We start from the raw sequence: 16,188 nt of genomic DNA, 5'->3' as shown, positions 1-16,188 counted from the left end.
AAACCCACCTGTTTAGGATTGTATTTGAAACGTAATCAATTACAAATTTATTGATGGAACTTGACTTAATGTCGTGTTTTGATTGTTGATTCTATGTTGCATTGTGTTTCTGTGTTTGATATGTTGTAAAGCACTTTGAAATGCCTTGCTGCTGAAATGTGCTATACAAATAAAATTTTATTGATTGATTGATTGTCAGTACATTTCCACCACCTTTTGCAAATTTATCTCAACACTACAAAAAAATAAATTCAACCTTCACTTCCTTTACTTCAGGTCAGATCCTCTCCTTTCACTGATCTATATGACAGAGGCCACCTCATGTCCAGGAGCTTTACTCCCCGGCTGGTTATGGTTATTCCCAAAAGCCCCTTGAAGGTCCCTTTCATTTCCTCCTTGTCCGTCACAGACGGAGCAGAGCGTCATCATCAAGCCACTCTCCTCCAGCTGAAACAACATTTTTTAGACTCTTGTGTTTCGAGTTATTCTTAAATTCAACAGATGAGATCATTTAATTGATGCCATGTTGTTGGTGAGAGTAAGCAGCTATTAACGATGAGTGTTTTATTGAGTCTTTAAAGACTCTTTCAAAGCCACAGCTTAGTGGCAGTGTGGCGTTTACTCTCTCTGTATTCAGTTAGTTCAATGTGATTGAGCCATCATAGGGAAAGTTTGTGAAAACATTATTTATTCATTTAGGGTGCCAACACACCTACACTGGGAGTCTGTCAATGCTGGAAGACATTTTTCTGAAATCACTGCAAACCATGAACAAAAACCTCTAATTTACTCCCATTACATTTAAACTCTGAATTTTCCCTTCAAAACTGTCGGTAAACGATTTATTTAAGCTGTCTGATCTCCAACATAATAAACTATAGATAAAAACAAAAAAATTCTGCCTCTTATAATTTAAGAATGGTTTCTTGATGTTAGTTTGCGTCAGAGTAAGTAGTCATTTTAGGCTTAGTCTTTTGTTTTTGTTTTGTTTCTGCCTGACTAATAAAGCGTATTGTGTAATGTTATCCTGAAATAACTAATCGCGGAAAAGGGAGGGAACTACCATGGCAACCGTTAAATAGGTTCCTTGAGCCACACTTAAATTGAGCCCTGGTGAAGTTGTTTAAAAAATCCCCAAATAAATAGTTGTTTTTTTTTAAACTTACTCAGCAACGAATATGCATAGTTTGTTTTGTTTTATTTTTATATAACAAAGTTAATTCACCGTTCATGGCTTTATATAAACAAACGTTGTGGAGTTTATACAGTCTAACAACTTTCCCAGGGCCTTTTGAATATAAATAAGCCCACATCATTACAGATCTACCATACTTAACATGATTTTATGTGGCCATCCTGAGTCGACTGTTATTATTAATCATTTAATGATGGTTTATTGCATAATTCACTCCAGTTCTGTCACTTTTTAACGTTCATTATGTTGCCTGGTCCCACTTAAATAAATGAATTGAAGCATTAAAGGTTGGTTAGTGATCCACCCTTTTCACTTCCGATGCTGATACAGATGTTTGAGGTTTAGTACCGGTTCATACCGATCCGATGCAGGAAAACAGTGCTAAATTGACTCAAAAAGTTTCTTTTTCTTAACACAGATATAATCGTACTAAATTACAAATTTATTGGACAACACTTCACCAGTATAGCTCACTTAGATAAACGAGTAGTTTCATAAACTTGGTCAAACATGCAAAAACAAGACAACTTTAATTTGCTCAGGCTGTGCCATTATGAGTGTAACAGCCAATGTAAAATAAATAATAAAGAAACTGAAACTGATGAAAACAAATGCTTGACTACCTTGTTCAAACATGTCAAAATAAACTGCAGCAAACCTTTCAAATAGTTTGGAAAATACAAATTCTAAATATAATGTAAAATAAAAGATAAAACGTGATGTTGCTCAAAGCACAAAGCATAGAATTATACTGAATAGATCTTCCCTTATGAATCGAGCACCGATACTCGATGTAGAATTTTTTTTACAATATCGGGACTGATACTGATGTCAGTATGAGATCGGTGCATCTCTAGTTTGGATATTTTAAAATATACATTATGAGATTACCATACTATAATCAAAGATTTTTTTTTAAATTGATGTATTTTGAGTTCTTCTTCACAGCTTAAATAAAGGTGTCAATCAGTATGCAGAATGCCGTATCACTATGTACTGCACAATTTTTACAGTTATGTCATCACATAATAATAATAATTTTATTGTGAAATATGTGTTTGCAATTGCTTTAGCCTGCATTTCTTTCTAATCATTTAGGATGTTCACCATGGCAACGGGACCCAGCAGGCCTTCTACGCAGACCCCAGTGTTCTGTACCTTTCTCTACATCGCTATGACGATGGGAACTTCTTCCCCGGCAGCGGAGCTCCAGATGAGGTCCGTCACAATCTTTCATCATCCAATGTTTTATTTACATTTCTCCACATTAAAACATGTTTATGCCCCACAGGTGGGCAGCGGTGCAGGTGTGGGCTTCAACGTGAACATGGCATTTACTGGGGGCCTTGAACCTCCCATGGGGGACGCAGAGTATCTGGCTGCCTTCAGGTAAATCAGCATTACCTTCAACTTTAACTGACAGTTGCTTTGATCTTTTATTTTCTTTTTTTTTTTCTTCCTGGATCTATTTCTGAGAAAAACAAAGAAATGCCAGCTGTAGTGTTTTGTATTTTTGGCTCTGACTTTAAAAAATTCACCACAGGTTATAAATATATTATCTGCTGGGAGCCGTTGAGTAGGCAGGGGGCTTGTCGTCAAGCCAAACCTCATGGCTTCTATTTGGACTAAATATAAAACTTCTCCCACTCACCCTCAACACTTCCACACATGCCGACACACCCCCACTCATACACACACTCTACATGTCGCCTACCCGTTTTTGATTCATGCATCTTGAAAGCGGCGGGACTGGATCCCTTCCAGGGCTCTTTGAAGATGAGCCCATGTTCTCAGCTGTGCGTCCATCTGGTCTGAAGCCGGAGCATCAAACTGACCGGCCTGACCGTCTTATCACAGCCGTCGGCACGCAACCTCCGGGAAGCACACCTCAGCCTCTTAATGCACATCAGTCACCTCTCGTCTTTTTACTCTTCCCTTTTGATCCTTCTGTCTGCATGTCAACAGCTGACAAGCAATTTGTTTGATCATTTATGCCGCTAACTTGGAACACAAAAGCAAAAAAGCTATTTCAAGTTATCATACTGCAAAAATACAAAATTGTATTCTTGGTCTAGTTTCTGGTACAAACATCTTAGTACACTTGAAATAAGACAAATCTAACTTACAAGTAAGTTTTCAGCAAGATATATTAACTTGTTTTAAGTCAATAATTTCCTAATATTGATTTTAAAAAACTTCCTAGTTTCACTGGCAGATTGTTTTAAGTTATAACAAGACATTTTTCCTATATAATAAGTGACAAAATCAGCCAGTGGAACCTTATCAAAAAATATATATTTATCAATAGGCATTAAGGAATAATAGACTTAAAACTTGTAAGTTAGTTTTGTCTTATTGTAAGTATACCGACTCCGAGATATTTGCTCTAGGAACTAGATAAAATATTCTTGGTATTATTTTGTGATTTTTGCAGTGCATACATATGCTCAAACAAAATCAGAATATATATAATAAAATTAGATATACATTTCTACCAAAGGTTTGGGTTTAACGTTTGTGTGGAAGAAGTTTTTTTTTTTTCATTATTGTTCACAGCGACTTCAAAAAGTATTCATATTCCTGGAACTTTTTTGCATTTTTGCATTTTGTCATTTCGCAGCTACAAGCTTACAGTTTGTTGTAAAATAGCTCAAAACTGAAAATTGTTTCCAATAAAAAACAGAAAAAAGTCTTTCCACGTTACTTTGAGGAAAAGACTGAAGATGCAGAGATGCTATTCTTCAGCAGGAAAAGGCTGTAAGGGAAGATGGATGGAGCTAAATACAGGAAAATACTGGAAGAAACCCTGTAAAAAGCTGCAAAAAACTTCACTTTCTAGCAGGAGATTGACGCTAAACATACATCCACAGCCACAGTGAAATGGTTAAGATGAGATTATAGTTTCATGTTTGAATGGCTCAATCAAAGTACAGACCTAAATCCAGCAGAGAATCTTTGGCAAAACTTAAATATTGACGCTCCTCATCTAGTCCAACTGAGCTTGAAAGAAAAGTTGTAGTGAACAATGGTTCTTGAAAATAAAAGCACATGGAATTTAAAATCCCCACAGGAGAGCACACTGAAGGGGGATGGATATGTTTGTGATGCTCTGTACAACCACAAACAGAACACATGATATTTTCATATCATTTTTTTGAAGCCGTGTATCTTGGTTCTCCCGCCTCTCTCCTCCCCCTCTATCTGCCGGATGGGGGTGCGTGCCCTGCAGCCGGCACCTTTCCATTCCTCCGCTGGCCTGCGCCACGTTGCATTTGCAGGGGATCAAGTGTGAGCCTCCAGAAAGCACAGAGAAAAAAAAAGATAAGAAAATTGGTCCTAATGAAAACCAGAAGCACCGACTCTCTCTCTCTTTTTCTCTCTCTCTGTTTTTCTCCCCCTCCCCCCAGTCCCTCTCTTTACCATGAACTTGGAGAGAAGAGAGAGAAGGAGAATTAAAGTTAATTCAGAACAGCTCTCTGCAGCAGCAGATGACAGGGCTTTGAAGTGTAAGCGTGCGTGTGTGTGTTTTTCACTCTCTTCATTCTTTCACTTCTGAGTTTTTTTCTCTTTTTTTATGAACGAAGAGGGAAAGCCTTCAACCTCTGCAGTTTAACCTTTTACTTGCCGGTTTGATGCAAACGACTGCATCTACTTGACAGTTTATATTTCCTTCAGACAACATTTCAAAGGTTGGGGGAGTCTGAATGTATCTGATAAAAATTACATGAGAATATAGCTTCAGTGATGTCATAGTTTTTATCTCCACCTTGACTGCTTTCATAACAACCTAAATCCTACAGAACTGATTTTAGTTGTTTTTTTTTCTGTCTCTTCTAATTAGTAGTAAACATTATCTTTAAATCTCTAAGCACAAAAAAACAAGCCATAGACAACTATTGTTCACCTGTTGCTAGGTAAACCAAACAACCCCAAACAATAGATGACGCTGCATAACTGACAAGTGACTCTAATCGCAGTAAAGTCGAATTGGACCCGAGCCGACAGCTCTGAATGTTCTAACCGCTTTTCTCAGGATGTCCCGTTGCTTAAGGCTCAGTCGTAAACTCTCCCCTCCCCTTCATTAACAAACCGTCTTTTTTTCATCTCTGCATACATAGCCTCTGATTCACGCCCAATTAGTGCTCCTCAGAAACCGCTGGCTTCCTTCTTTGCCAGTCGTCTAATTGATTACCCCGGCTTTTTATTTCTCTAAATGTCAGGATATTATTCTAGAGTTGGGGGAGTCGGGGGATGGGGGATGATACGAGTAGTATTTCTCTTCAGAACCAGACCTGTTTCTGTCTGAGCTCAAGGCTGAACGAGGAGGAGGTGTAGAAGCCAATGGTGGTTTAGGTGTCCTTGGTAGCCAAGGTTTCCCTCAACTGCGTCTGTGGCTGACTGCCTTTATTAAGTGTGGGGTCCTTCATGGCTCAGATCCTAATAGACCAAGGCTGTGGATTTAAATGGGCTGATTATTTTGCACATCTACAGGACTTACATCAGTTTTGTCTGTGTTCTCTTTCCAGATTGCCCATCTCATTGAAATTCATTGATCATCCCTCTCTAAAATATTGCTACATGCTTGAAGGTGTACAGTGACCCACGCTGCACATATTCCTGCTGGCTGTGACTCCCAAAAACCTTGTAATACTACCTCCCACCTCTCCTTCAGACAGCTGTGCGCGCGTTAGTTTTGTGTTGTGGTGGAGGATCGAGGGGGCGCGTAGAGCTCAGGGTTGTAATTTGGTGGTGAGCAAGAGATGGAAAAACCTGTGGTCTACGGAGTTCAGGGTGAGCTGCCTGCCCACAGCCAGCTAACCAGCACCATGTTCCTGAGGTCAGCAATGTGCTGGGGACCTACAACAGAACCCTGTGGTACTCCATCAGTCACAGACCTCATCAAAATACTACTTGGCCAAATATCCCAGAAACCTAAAAAAAAAACAAAAAAAACATCAACAATCCCACAGGGAACTGGGGAGAGACACTTGTTTTGCCATCTGGAAAGCCTAGCTGTTTATGAGCCAAATAATACCTGCTAAATGCTAAAGCCACATGTTCCCAAAGGCAGGAAGTTATATAGGCTGGCAGGATGTGGGCCTTGCATAGTCTTTTCTAATAATTTCTGGATATCCAGTAAACAGGAGCTGGTAAAACAGTGAAAAAATTCTCCCGTTGAAGCTCTACCCCATCCCACGCTGACACTTTTCAACTTTGAGATTGTTTTTTCTCCAATTGGTGAGAAAATATTAGACCCATTCTACCTACTCTAGATATTGGATATTGTAGAGAAGACTCTGAGGAAATGCTGGTATGTTCTCATTTCCTCAGACTTGTCATTTTGTTTCCTTGATTTGCCAGCCACTCACTTTAAATTTGGCATGTTCCAAAGTCCTACTACGTGAAAGCAGCAAGGATGGAGTTATTTGTTGTTTGCCAATTGAATAGTCACTTTGCATGTACTCCTGCAGAGCTCCTCCCTTTGTGCCAGTTCTCTGTCTCAATCATCTAAGTACCAAAACTGAGCAAATCATAATTTGTTTAATAATCTTTCCAGAGATTAGAAGAAACTAAAAAGAGGGTGTGGACATTGTCAAATGTTGAAGTTATCCAGTTTATTCAATTCAAGATACTCTTTTCAATTTTTACGGTACTGTCACCACAAGTTGGCGCATCATTCCACTTGGACGCAGATTTAAAACAAAATCTGTCTAAAAACACTCAAAAATGGAGATTAGACTAACCTTCTTTTGCAAAACTTTTCTGTGCACATAATGCATCCCCTTTTCTTCCATACTGGATCATCATATAAACCTCCCTGGATTTTCCAGCCACAATTTGCAATGAATCATTGCACATTTGCCCCACTGTTGATCTCACTTACATCTGAACACGGGAAACCCATGCTAACCAGTTGTTAAGTGAATTAAATTTATATACAAACAGCCGTCAATCACCCCACCCATGCAGTGTTAGATGCATCATACATAATTAGCACGCATGTAATTACATCTGTCCTCCTGTTGCTGCTTTTGACTTGACTGTGGGGTTTATCCCTGCCACCAAATTTCCAGAATATCCACTTCAAATAGGATGTGTGGTAATTATTCCTGTCACATTACTGTGCGTCCAAACATACTCGGCGAATGTTTGGTCTGCAGAACTTGTAAATAAAAGAAATACGTGTCTATCAAGAGGAGCAAAGGTTTCTGAGTTTTACCAGAAATGTTTTCTCAGTGATGTTCACTGTGAACTTCACCACAGTTAATACTGAGCTTTCATGGATCCCTGAATTTGTTTTCATATAAAACTAAATTTCCATGAGAAGTGAAGCAGAGCATTGCAAATTTAGAACTTGCCATTTACTCCAAACCATCAGATTTTCTTTACAAAACTGTGTTGTTTGGTTTTGTCTCTGCAGAACGGTGGTGATGCCCATTGCCAATGAGTTCGCTCCAGATGTGGTTCTGGTGTCCTCTGGCTTCGATGCTGTCGACGGACATGCCCCACCGCTCGGAGGATACAAACTGACAGCCAAATGTAACTATTGATCACAATAATGACTGATTACTTTACTAAACTCTATTCTTTGTCAACTTAAATCTTAAAACTCTTCTTTGACTACCTTTTTGCAAGGGAGCACTCTCTATCTGTAGCTGAATTTCTTTGGTACTCCAACAGATGTTGTCGTGCCAAGAAAAAGCTTTTATGCATTGACGTGGATATCCTAAGTAAGAGCAGGGTTCCTGCCTGTCAAAGGGAATAGGACGGGGTGGTTTACAGAGGATTGCAGAAAGAGGAGATGAGGTAGAATTTGGGTAGAATAAAGTGTGTTTGAATAGGTTTATTCATCTGCCCTCCTACTTCTGAGCTACACATCAAAGGCTTTGACCACGACTAAATGCAAAGCCGTGTTTATTAAAATTAAGCCTGGCTCGTATTAGGGCTCGTTCTTGGCCTCCAGTAATTCCACAAGGCTCTCTTTTTTCCGCTCTTCTTCCACCGTCTCATTCAGTCCTTCCTTCATCCATTTTTTTTGTCTTTTTGCTTTTATCAGAATCCCAAAGGGAAGTTGGAAGCTCAGCAGCGATTCATCTTTCCCCTTCCCTTTCTTTGCTGTGATTTCCTTTGTCTTCAGGCTTCAGCTACCTGACCAGGCAGCTGATGGGCCTGGCCGGCGGTCGCTTGGTGCTTGCCCTGGAAGGGGGTCATGACCTGATGGCCATATGTGATGCCTCTGAAGCCTGCATTTCTGCTCTGCTCGGCAATGAGGTAAGTCTTGCTCACCTGCTTTTGGTGAGGGAATCGTAACTGCTGACATTTTCTCCCAGATTATTGTGAAATGATCAGACATTAAGCTTGTTTCAAGGTGTCTCGTAGAATTATTCATAGCACTGTTTTCATGTTACAACCAACAACTTTAATGTGTTGACGTTGCAGACTAACACAAACTGGCGTATAAGTATAAAGTGGAAGCAATAGTTAGATTTCTTTTTTTTCTAAATAATCTAAAAAGTGCGGCATGCATTTCCATTCAGTCTTCCAGAGACAGCTAGTCTCTGAATATTTTGCACATTCTTTGTGAAATAGCTTAAGCTAATTCAAATCCGATGGAGACAGTTAAGGTACGTTTAATTTTAAGTTTTGACTCAGATTATCAATTGAATTTTCATCTGGACTTTGACCAGACTGTTCTAAGGCAAGAATACATTTTGATCTAAACCATTCTGTTGGAGGTCTGGCTTTTGTGTCCTGATGGAAGGTGAACCTTGACCCCAGTCTATTGCAATCTGACCGGTATTTTTCCAGAATTGCCCTTTATTTAGTGCAATCTTCACATCACAGGAACATCCCAAAGCATGACCCTGCCTTCGTCATTGTGTTTCACCATGAAGGTTGTTCAGGCTGCCATATACAGTGTGCAGTTTTGGTTTCATCTGACCGGAGCTCCTTCTTATAATTTTGCTCTGTTCATAGGAAAGCTTAATTTATACTAATGATACTTTACACATATCCTAGATCCTATTGTAATAAGTAGGGGACTTACAAAGGTTTATATGTAAAGACAAATTGGAAAGCTAGGCATCATTTCCTTCCATAGTCATAGAATATGTTGTGTTGGTCCATCACATAAAATACCAAATGACGCATAGTTATTAAAGTTTGTGAAATGAAAAAATAAAGTGCTTTAGGGGTTATAAATACCGCTGCAAGGCACTTGTCACAAACAGTGGAAGACCACATTGTTTTAAATAAATTAAATGCATGAAACAGAACACACATTTTTTTTAAACTGAAGCTTTATGCCTAAAACCACATGAAAAAGGATCAATATTAGTTTCTTCTGTTGTATAGATATTAAAACAAAAACTGAGAAGAGACAGAAAAATCTTCCCATTACTGCATCGACCTCTTTAAGTTAACCACATCTCTTCCTGGTGTCATCTTTGTCTGTCTTCACCACCTCTGAAGCAGGACAACAACATACGCACGCTGCACGCAAACACGTCAGAGGGCGAGGATTTCCAGGCAGACGGAGTAATTGAGGGGGTGTGTGGGCTGATCTGTGGCACTCAAAAAACACTGGTGCTTTGTGACACAGAGCAGAACAGTTTCTCTTCTAAGCTCACTTATTTGGAGCTGCATTTAATATGTAGCCTTCTATTTATCTTCAAAATGCAGCTTTAAGATGGAATTTTAATCTACAGAAGTGTATGTTGACAGACAATTTAAAGTAATTTCTAATGCTTTACTGAAATTTATTTGCACTGGCAGTATATACAGAGGCAATAATCAGAATATCCTCAAATATATGTGCAGAAAATGGCCGCTCTGATGCTATGCTGCTGGACTAGCTATGTATATATGCTGTCAGTTTTGAGGGAACCCTCTCCTAAAGCTGTTTAATTTTGGGTTTATGTAGATTGTGATTTATAAAAAATAGATAAGCATCTACAATTCTTCTAACCCTCATATGACCCAATATCAGTGCTTATGATGACCATGTCACATCACATCATAAAGCCCAGATATGTTTTTGTGTGTTTTCCAGCCTTCATTTTACACCAAACTTTGTTTATACTGATAAAAAAATTCAATTGCACAAGACCTATTAAAATATTTTCAGCTTGATATCAAATTCAGTCACATTTAAAGTAATATCTGTGCATCTTAGGACAACTTGTTTCCTCCTTGCAGATTATTTGAGCTGTGGTTTTTGGCATTGATGAGAAAAAAATAACGTAGCCCCATGCTGATCTTGGAGTTCAAGCAAAACAAACTGAACAATAACGGATCAAGATTTGTAAATCGTAAAAACTGGAACATTTAGATCGTCAAGTTACACTGGAGCTTTACTTTGCTTGAATTGTTTTATTATATGAAAATACTCCTTTGTGTCAAACCTGTTAAAGAACACAGAACTTAATGGATCTGTACACATCACTCACTCAGGATTTTATTGAGTGAATGATTCAGATCTTCATAAGCCTCTACGAGAACGTAGCTGCTCACCTAAACGTGTCGTATCTAAATAGCACTAACTAGCACAGCATTTTAGTGCTCTATTCTAAAAGTTTAACACAACAAAATGTTATTAGGCTGGAATTGGAAAACCCTTCTTTTCACCTACCATAACAAATGTAAACATGCAAGACTTTGCAGAACCCAGGAGACTTCATCAGATGAGACCAAGACTGCTTTTACACTAGCATGGTTTGCTTGGTTCACTTGAAATGGACCAGAGTTTCTCTTATTTGGCCAGGTGTGAAAGCTCAAAACGTTGGTGCAGACCTAACAAGTGAACTCTGGTCTGCTTGAAGACATGTCTTAGTTCACTTATATGTAAACCCTCCCTTAAAGAGGGAGTGCAGGACTGCCGAGCAGAGAAACCGGAGAAAGTGAACCAAAGGGAGGAAATAACTTATGATATGTGATATAAAAATTTCTTCAGCATATTATGATGTCTTTTCCGAAAACATATGGCTATATCAACAGAGGAAAACTTGACACCTGACACAAAAATCAGCATCCTTCCATGGCCACCTCAGGAGCACTGGCAAGGACCCAGGACACTGGATTATCTCTAGTAGTGATATCCATAGTCAGTAGTCAAGAATCTATACCCTGCATGTCTTAGATCTTTCCTTAAATATATGGTTGTTCATTATCAAGCCCCTGTCTGTCTAAGTGACATGTTCAGGAGATATTTCAGTCATTGAACCAGTTGTGCAGAAGCAGCTGCATCTGAAACCTTTAGGAAACCAGCCCTGAGGACTGGAGTTGAACACACTGATGTAGTCAACTCCACTTTCTGTATGCTTATAAAAAGTTATAGGAGAAGATTTAGTGTTGCCCTGCAGACAAAAGGGGAGTTTGCATAGTATTAATAAAATATTCAAAGCAGGACTGCAACTGTCCTAGAACCTTTGCATGCATCCCTGCTCCAATACACCTGAGTCAAATAAATGGTTAATGACCAGACCTTTGCAAAATGCGCTGACATGCCAAGAAGGTAATCCAACCTTTTGATTCAGGTGTGTTGTAGGAATATATTGAACGTGAACTCCTTGTTTAAAGATTTCTTTTCACCAATGGTCAATTGTCTCAAACGTTTCCCAAGATTTTTTGCACATCTTCACCACTGGTTACCACAGTACCTAGAGACTTATTGTAACATGGCTTCAGCTCACAACAACACTATGACATCTGGAAAGGTTTCAGAAACTCAAGAACATCTCCGAGGGGCGGTTTCTATTTGCTGTCATAGTTCTCTTCCCTGAACATCCAGTTTGAGAGACTGGTTTCTTGTTTCTTACCATACCGCCCTACAGCCAGATAATGAAATGTGCCAGAGGCTTTGCTTCTAATGTTTCAGCAGCCGGCGGGGCACCTCTACCTGCAGGAGTTTGAAGGAGGTCTCTGGGTGGTGGCCATATTGAGCTGAGAATTTGAGAATGGGCAGGAGGCAACAGGGGGCGTCCAGTCCCCCTTCCCTGCAGGGCAGCGCTCTTGCCCACATCTGAAAACGCTTACCCTCACACCTCTTCCAGCAGGGTCAGTCTGGGTCCAGGGATCAGACAGTTAAAGGAAACCGAGCAATCATTTGAAGTTGAGAAGGAGGAAACTGTCGTAATTCAGCAGCTCTGTAAACTGTTGTACCTGTGGAAGAATGAAATGGATTGAAATCAGAATGAATCCAATGTAGGTTATTATTACTCAAAATGTGCATGTGTTGAGATTCATTTCTAGATTAATTTAATGAAAATAGGTTGTGATTCAATCTTCTCCAGAGAACTTGTCTGGAGAATGTTATAGGAATTCTTTGATAAGTAAATAGCACAGCATTTTAGTGCTCCATTCTAAAGTTTTCCTGACTTGTCCAGCTGGGAACAATGATGTCAGCTGATTGAACAAAAGCAGATCTTTTTGTTGTTTTTATCTTTGATTGCTAAGGGCGACAGTAAAAAAAAAAAAAAAAAATCCTACTTAAAATCAGATTGAAACACCAAGAAGAAAGCATTTTTATGCTCTCCTGTAAGGTCCCCGTAATGACTCTGGAATGTTGCTGGGAAATGTCGGTGTAGAACCGAGTGAGAAGACAAGAATAAAAACTCACTCTTTTTATTTTAGTTTTGATTCACCATCTAAAGTTCTGTTTTAGCCTCAAATAGCAACTCCAAAGCTAAATTTAAACAAAAACTGTGAGTGACTACAGCCTGCCTGGGCATCCAATGGACAACAGTTTTTTTTTTAAGCATGTCCAGTAAGTGAGTTTTTCCTCCAGAATAAACTTTAGTTCTTGGCTAAATGTGGGTCTGTGTGTGGTAATGCTGAGTGGGTCCAGGCATTAAACCACAGCTGGATTAACTGGTCAGCTGTGCTTTTGTTTATGCTGCATCAAACCGTCTGAGGCTCTGTATTGTCTGGGAAGCTCCTCGATCTGCAACATGCCATAATAAAAATCTCTGATCCAAACATGTGGGCTGAATGTCCTATTCTTCGTTTTACAAGAAGACAGGTGTGGTGCCATATTACTTAATGGGATTTTTGCAGCTTTAATTTAAATAGATGTGATAGGAGATACAAAAATCATAATCTATATTATATATGTTGTTATTATGATATACATTATAAATATATTTATTATATTTAGCCTTCTTGTTAATAGCTTGTGCTCTTTCACTCCCTTTCAATCTGAATGAACCACCCATATCGCTGGACATTGTTAAAATGTCATGTTAAATAGTATATTTTGTGTCTTTTTAAAATGTATTTTTAAACATCTAACTGATAGTTAGCTTTACTTTGCTTTTGTGGCAAATTTAGCAGGAGACGTGTCCTCAGACATGTTCATTTTTCCCTTTCTGTGTTGTCTTATAGTGTCTTATGTTTAAAAATACTTATTCAAACTTGATAAAATGGAACAAAAAACAAATGTCCAATACAGACCTTTTTTTCCTCTTCTCTAATGTTTAATCACCAATACTTTTTTTCTTTAAATAGCTCATGAATGATGCATTTGCAACTACGCCAGTGAACTCTGACCTCTGTACTAATTGATGATTGCTCCAGTACAGATGTCGGCCAACTCCAAACCATGGTTGTTAGCAATTATTTGATAAACAACTAGCTAATATGCTAATTGCTGCCAGCCGTCCGTGAGGTCATTAAGCGTGTTTGCTCTTCAGTTACAGTAAAATTGCTCAGCTTCACTTGTCGCCCTGTAAGCCTGACTGTTCCTTCCCCCCAAAAGAAAAACAAAATCCAAGAAGAAACTTATCTGAAAAGGTCACCCGCTTTGCACAATGCATGTGATTACCTTGTTCAGTTAGCATAACATAATCAGACAATTTTAGCGGCTGCTAGCATGTACAGACGGACAAAGCGGTAAACAATGAATGCCTTGTGCACTTTTTTATTTTGCTGAACAAGTAGAATTCCTCATCTTTCCACTGTTTTGCTTTGAGCCTCCCTTAGGAATGTTTTTACCGGGCCACATTCCTCTCACTCAGCTCATGGCTTGTCTTGGTTTTGTTGGCCGGGACGTAGATATCCTCAGAGATCGGTTAAATCCAACATGTCTGTCTGACTTTTTAAGACCGCGACACATTCAGTGTGCAGGTAAAAGCAGCAAAATGTGTTCCTGCTACGGATGACGTCAGGAACAAATGTAGGCTTGTTTACAATATTCCTTCATGTGTCCTTTGCTCATTCATGTGCGTCTTTACCCTACCTGCTGAGTTTGGGCCCCTGGGGTACCATGACGAGAGTCATTAAAGTTTACAAGCCGAGCCCAGCTGTCAATCAAACTGACAAGTTGCCCCCGTCCAGCTCTGCTCTGAGCTGAACTCCAGCAAGCCCCGGAGAACCCCTGACCTCGCTTTGACAGGGAGCCGAGGAAAGCTGGAGCAGCATGGGCTGAACCTTTGGAGAAGTGCACTTTGACTGAAAGATTGATGATCTGAGTCTCCCAATGTGGAAACATTAGGATGCTAATGATGAATCAGTCCTGCTTTCCCTCACTTAGCCACAGTCACAGGAACGTTGTGCCACTTTCATACAGCGTCCATTTCATTTGTGTCGGTTTCAAATTCATGGGTTTTTCCTACCGTTGTGTGAACAGCCTTAGAATTTATTTACTTTTCGTAAGGCACCAAATATCATAATTTAAACATCTGAGAACAACCCATTCTGCCACATATTATGTTTGTAGAGGCAGTTTGTGTTCCCAGGTGCTTGATTTTCTACACCCGTGATCTGTGTGACTGGAATCCATGAATTCAATGATTTTGATAGTGGAGTTTATTAGTATAGCACATTTCAGCAGCAAGGCAGTTCAAGGTGCTTTACACCATAAAAACATAATGCAGTAAACAAATATGAAACAACCAATAAACATTGCTGTCGTGATTTTTTTAGGCAGACTTGTGAAGACACTATTTCAGAAATCAATGCAACTAAAAATAAATGCATGGATGAGTTTCTCTAGATCTCACTGAGACATTAGCCTTTTTTGTTGTTGTTGACCCTCCAAGGGATCTTTTTGTGGGCTCTAGTGTCCCTTATATGAAAGTAGGTTGACAGGAAGGGGGAAGACATGCGGCAAATGTCGCCGGGGCCGGGAGTCAAACCCGCGCCGGCCGCGTCGAGGACTCAAGGCCTCTAAATATGGGTTGCACTATCCCCTATGCCACCAAGGCACGTCCACATTAGTCTTTTAATTCTGGAAATGTTCTTCAGGTGACAGAAGGCCGACTTTGTAATTGTCTTCATGTGACTCTGAAGGTTCAGGTCGGAGTTCATCACCACACCCAGATTACAGACCTGATCACTAGTTTCTAGCTGGAATATCTGAAGCTGTGTGCTGACTCAGTTATTATCTTTGGACCAAAAGTTTCTATCTTCAGGTCCAAATATAACAACTTCAGTTTTGTTTCTGTTCAGCTGGAGAAAGTTATGGAAAGTTGTGGCACCAATGCATTTCTTCGGTGCTTGGATGGGTTCTGTGTCACCTGGTGACAATGTAATGTAGAGCTGTGTATCATCTGCAGACATTACTTGTTGACACAATAAGTTCCTGTTCTTATGTAAGATCTGAATTAATTTAGTACTGGACCAGAGAGTCTGACTCAGCTCTTCGGATGCTTCAAGAGGCGCCCTGATTCTTATGGCAATAAAAAGTATGTTCAAGTTGCAGCATTAATGGGACCCTGTTATTTGAAAAAGTGTTAGTCATGTAACAAGTTACTTAAAAGAGTTGTGCATGAGCTGAATGCGTGCATACTCCTCAAGCTGATGCTGAGTGAATGATGTAGTCTGTCGTGCCACAGCAGGATTAAAGTATCCATCTCTCCCCAAAGTGCCTTGTTCCCTCGGCTCAGCGGACCCCTCCCGTATTCTATTTGCTTTAATTAAAATAAAACTCTTAGTCTTGGCCTCGGCAGACCAACCATCCCCTTTTTCTCTCTGGCATCCTGCTCTCCAAATGTCAA

General features: G+C 39.6%; 1 protein-coding gene across 4 annotated transcripts in view; it reads left to right on the top strand.

Moving 5' to 3' along the window:
* The window catches only part of LOC102216491 (histone deacetylase 4), a 118,823-nt gene that overhangs the window by 99,745 nt on the left and 2,890 nt on the right, over positions 1–16,188 (top strand). For 3 of the 4 annotated variants that reach the window (XM_023336813.1, XM_023336814.1, XM_023336815.1), the window contains 4 exons: positions 2,294–2,413; positions 2,487–2,584; positions 7,617–7,735; positions 8,334–8,467. In XM_023336813.1, coding sequence (XP_023192581.1) covers positions 2,294–2,413; positions 2,487–2,584; positions 7,617–7,735; positions 8,334–8,467 — 471 coding nt within the window. Of the gene's footprint in view, positions 1–2,293; positions 2,414–2,486; positions 2,585–7,616; positions 7,736–8,252; positions 8,468–16,188 lie in introns of those variants that run through there. The other variant, XM_023336816.1, reaches the window with a different exon arrangement.

This window comes from Xiphophorus maculatus, chromosome 7 (assembly GCF_002775205.1).
Source record: "Xiphophorus maculatus strain JP 163 A chromosome 7, X_maculatus-5.0-male, whole genome shotgun sequence".
NCBI classification, from domain to species: Eukaryota; Metazoa; Chordata; class Actinopteri; order Cyprinodontiformes; family Poeciliidae; genus Xiphophorus; species Xiphophorus maculatus.
Note: the sequence above shows the minus strand (reverse complement) of the source record. Positions and strands in the feature narration are given on the sequence as shown.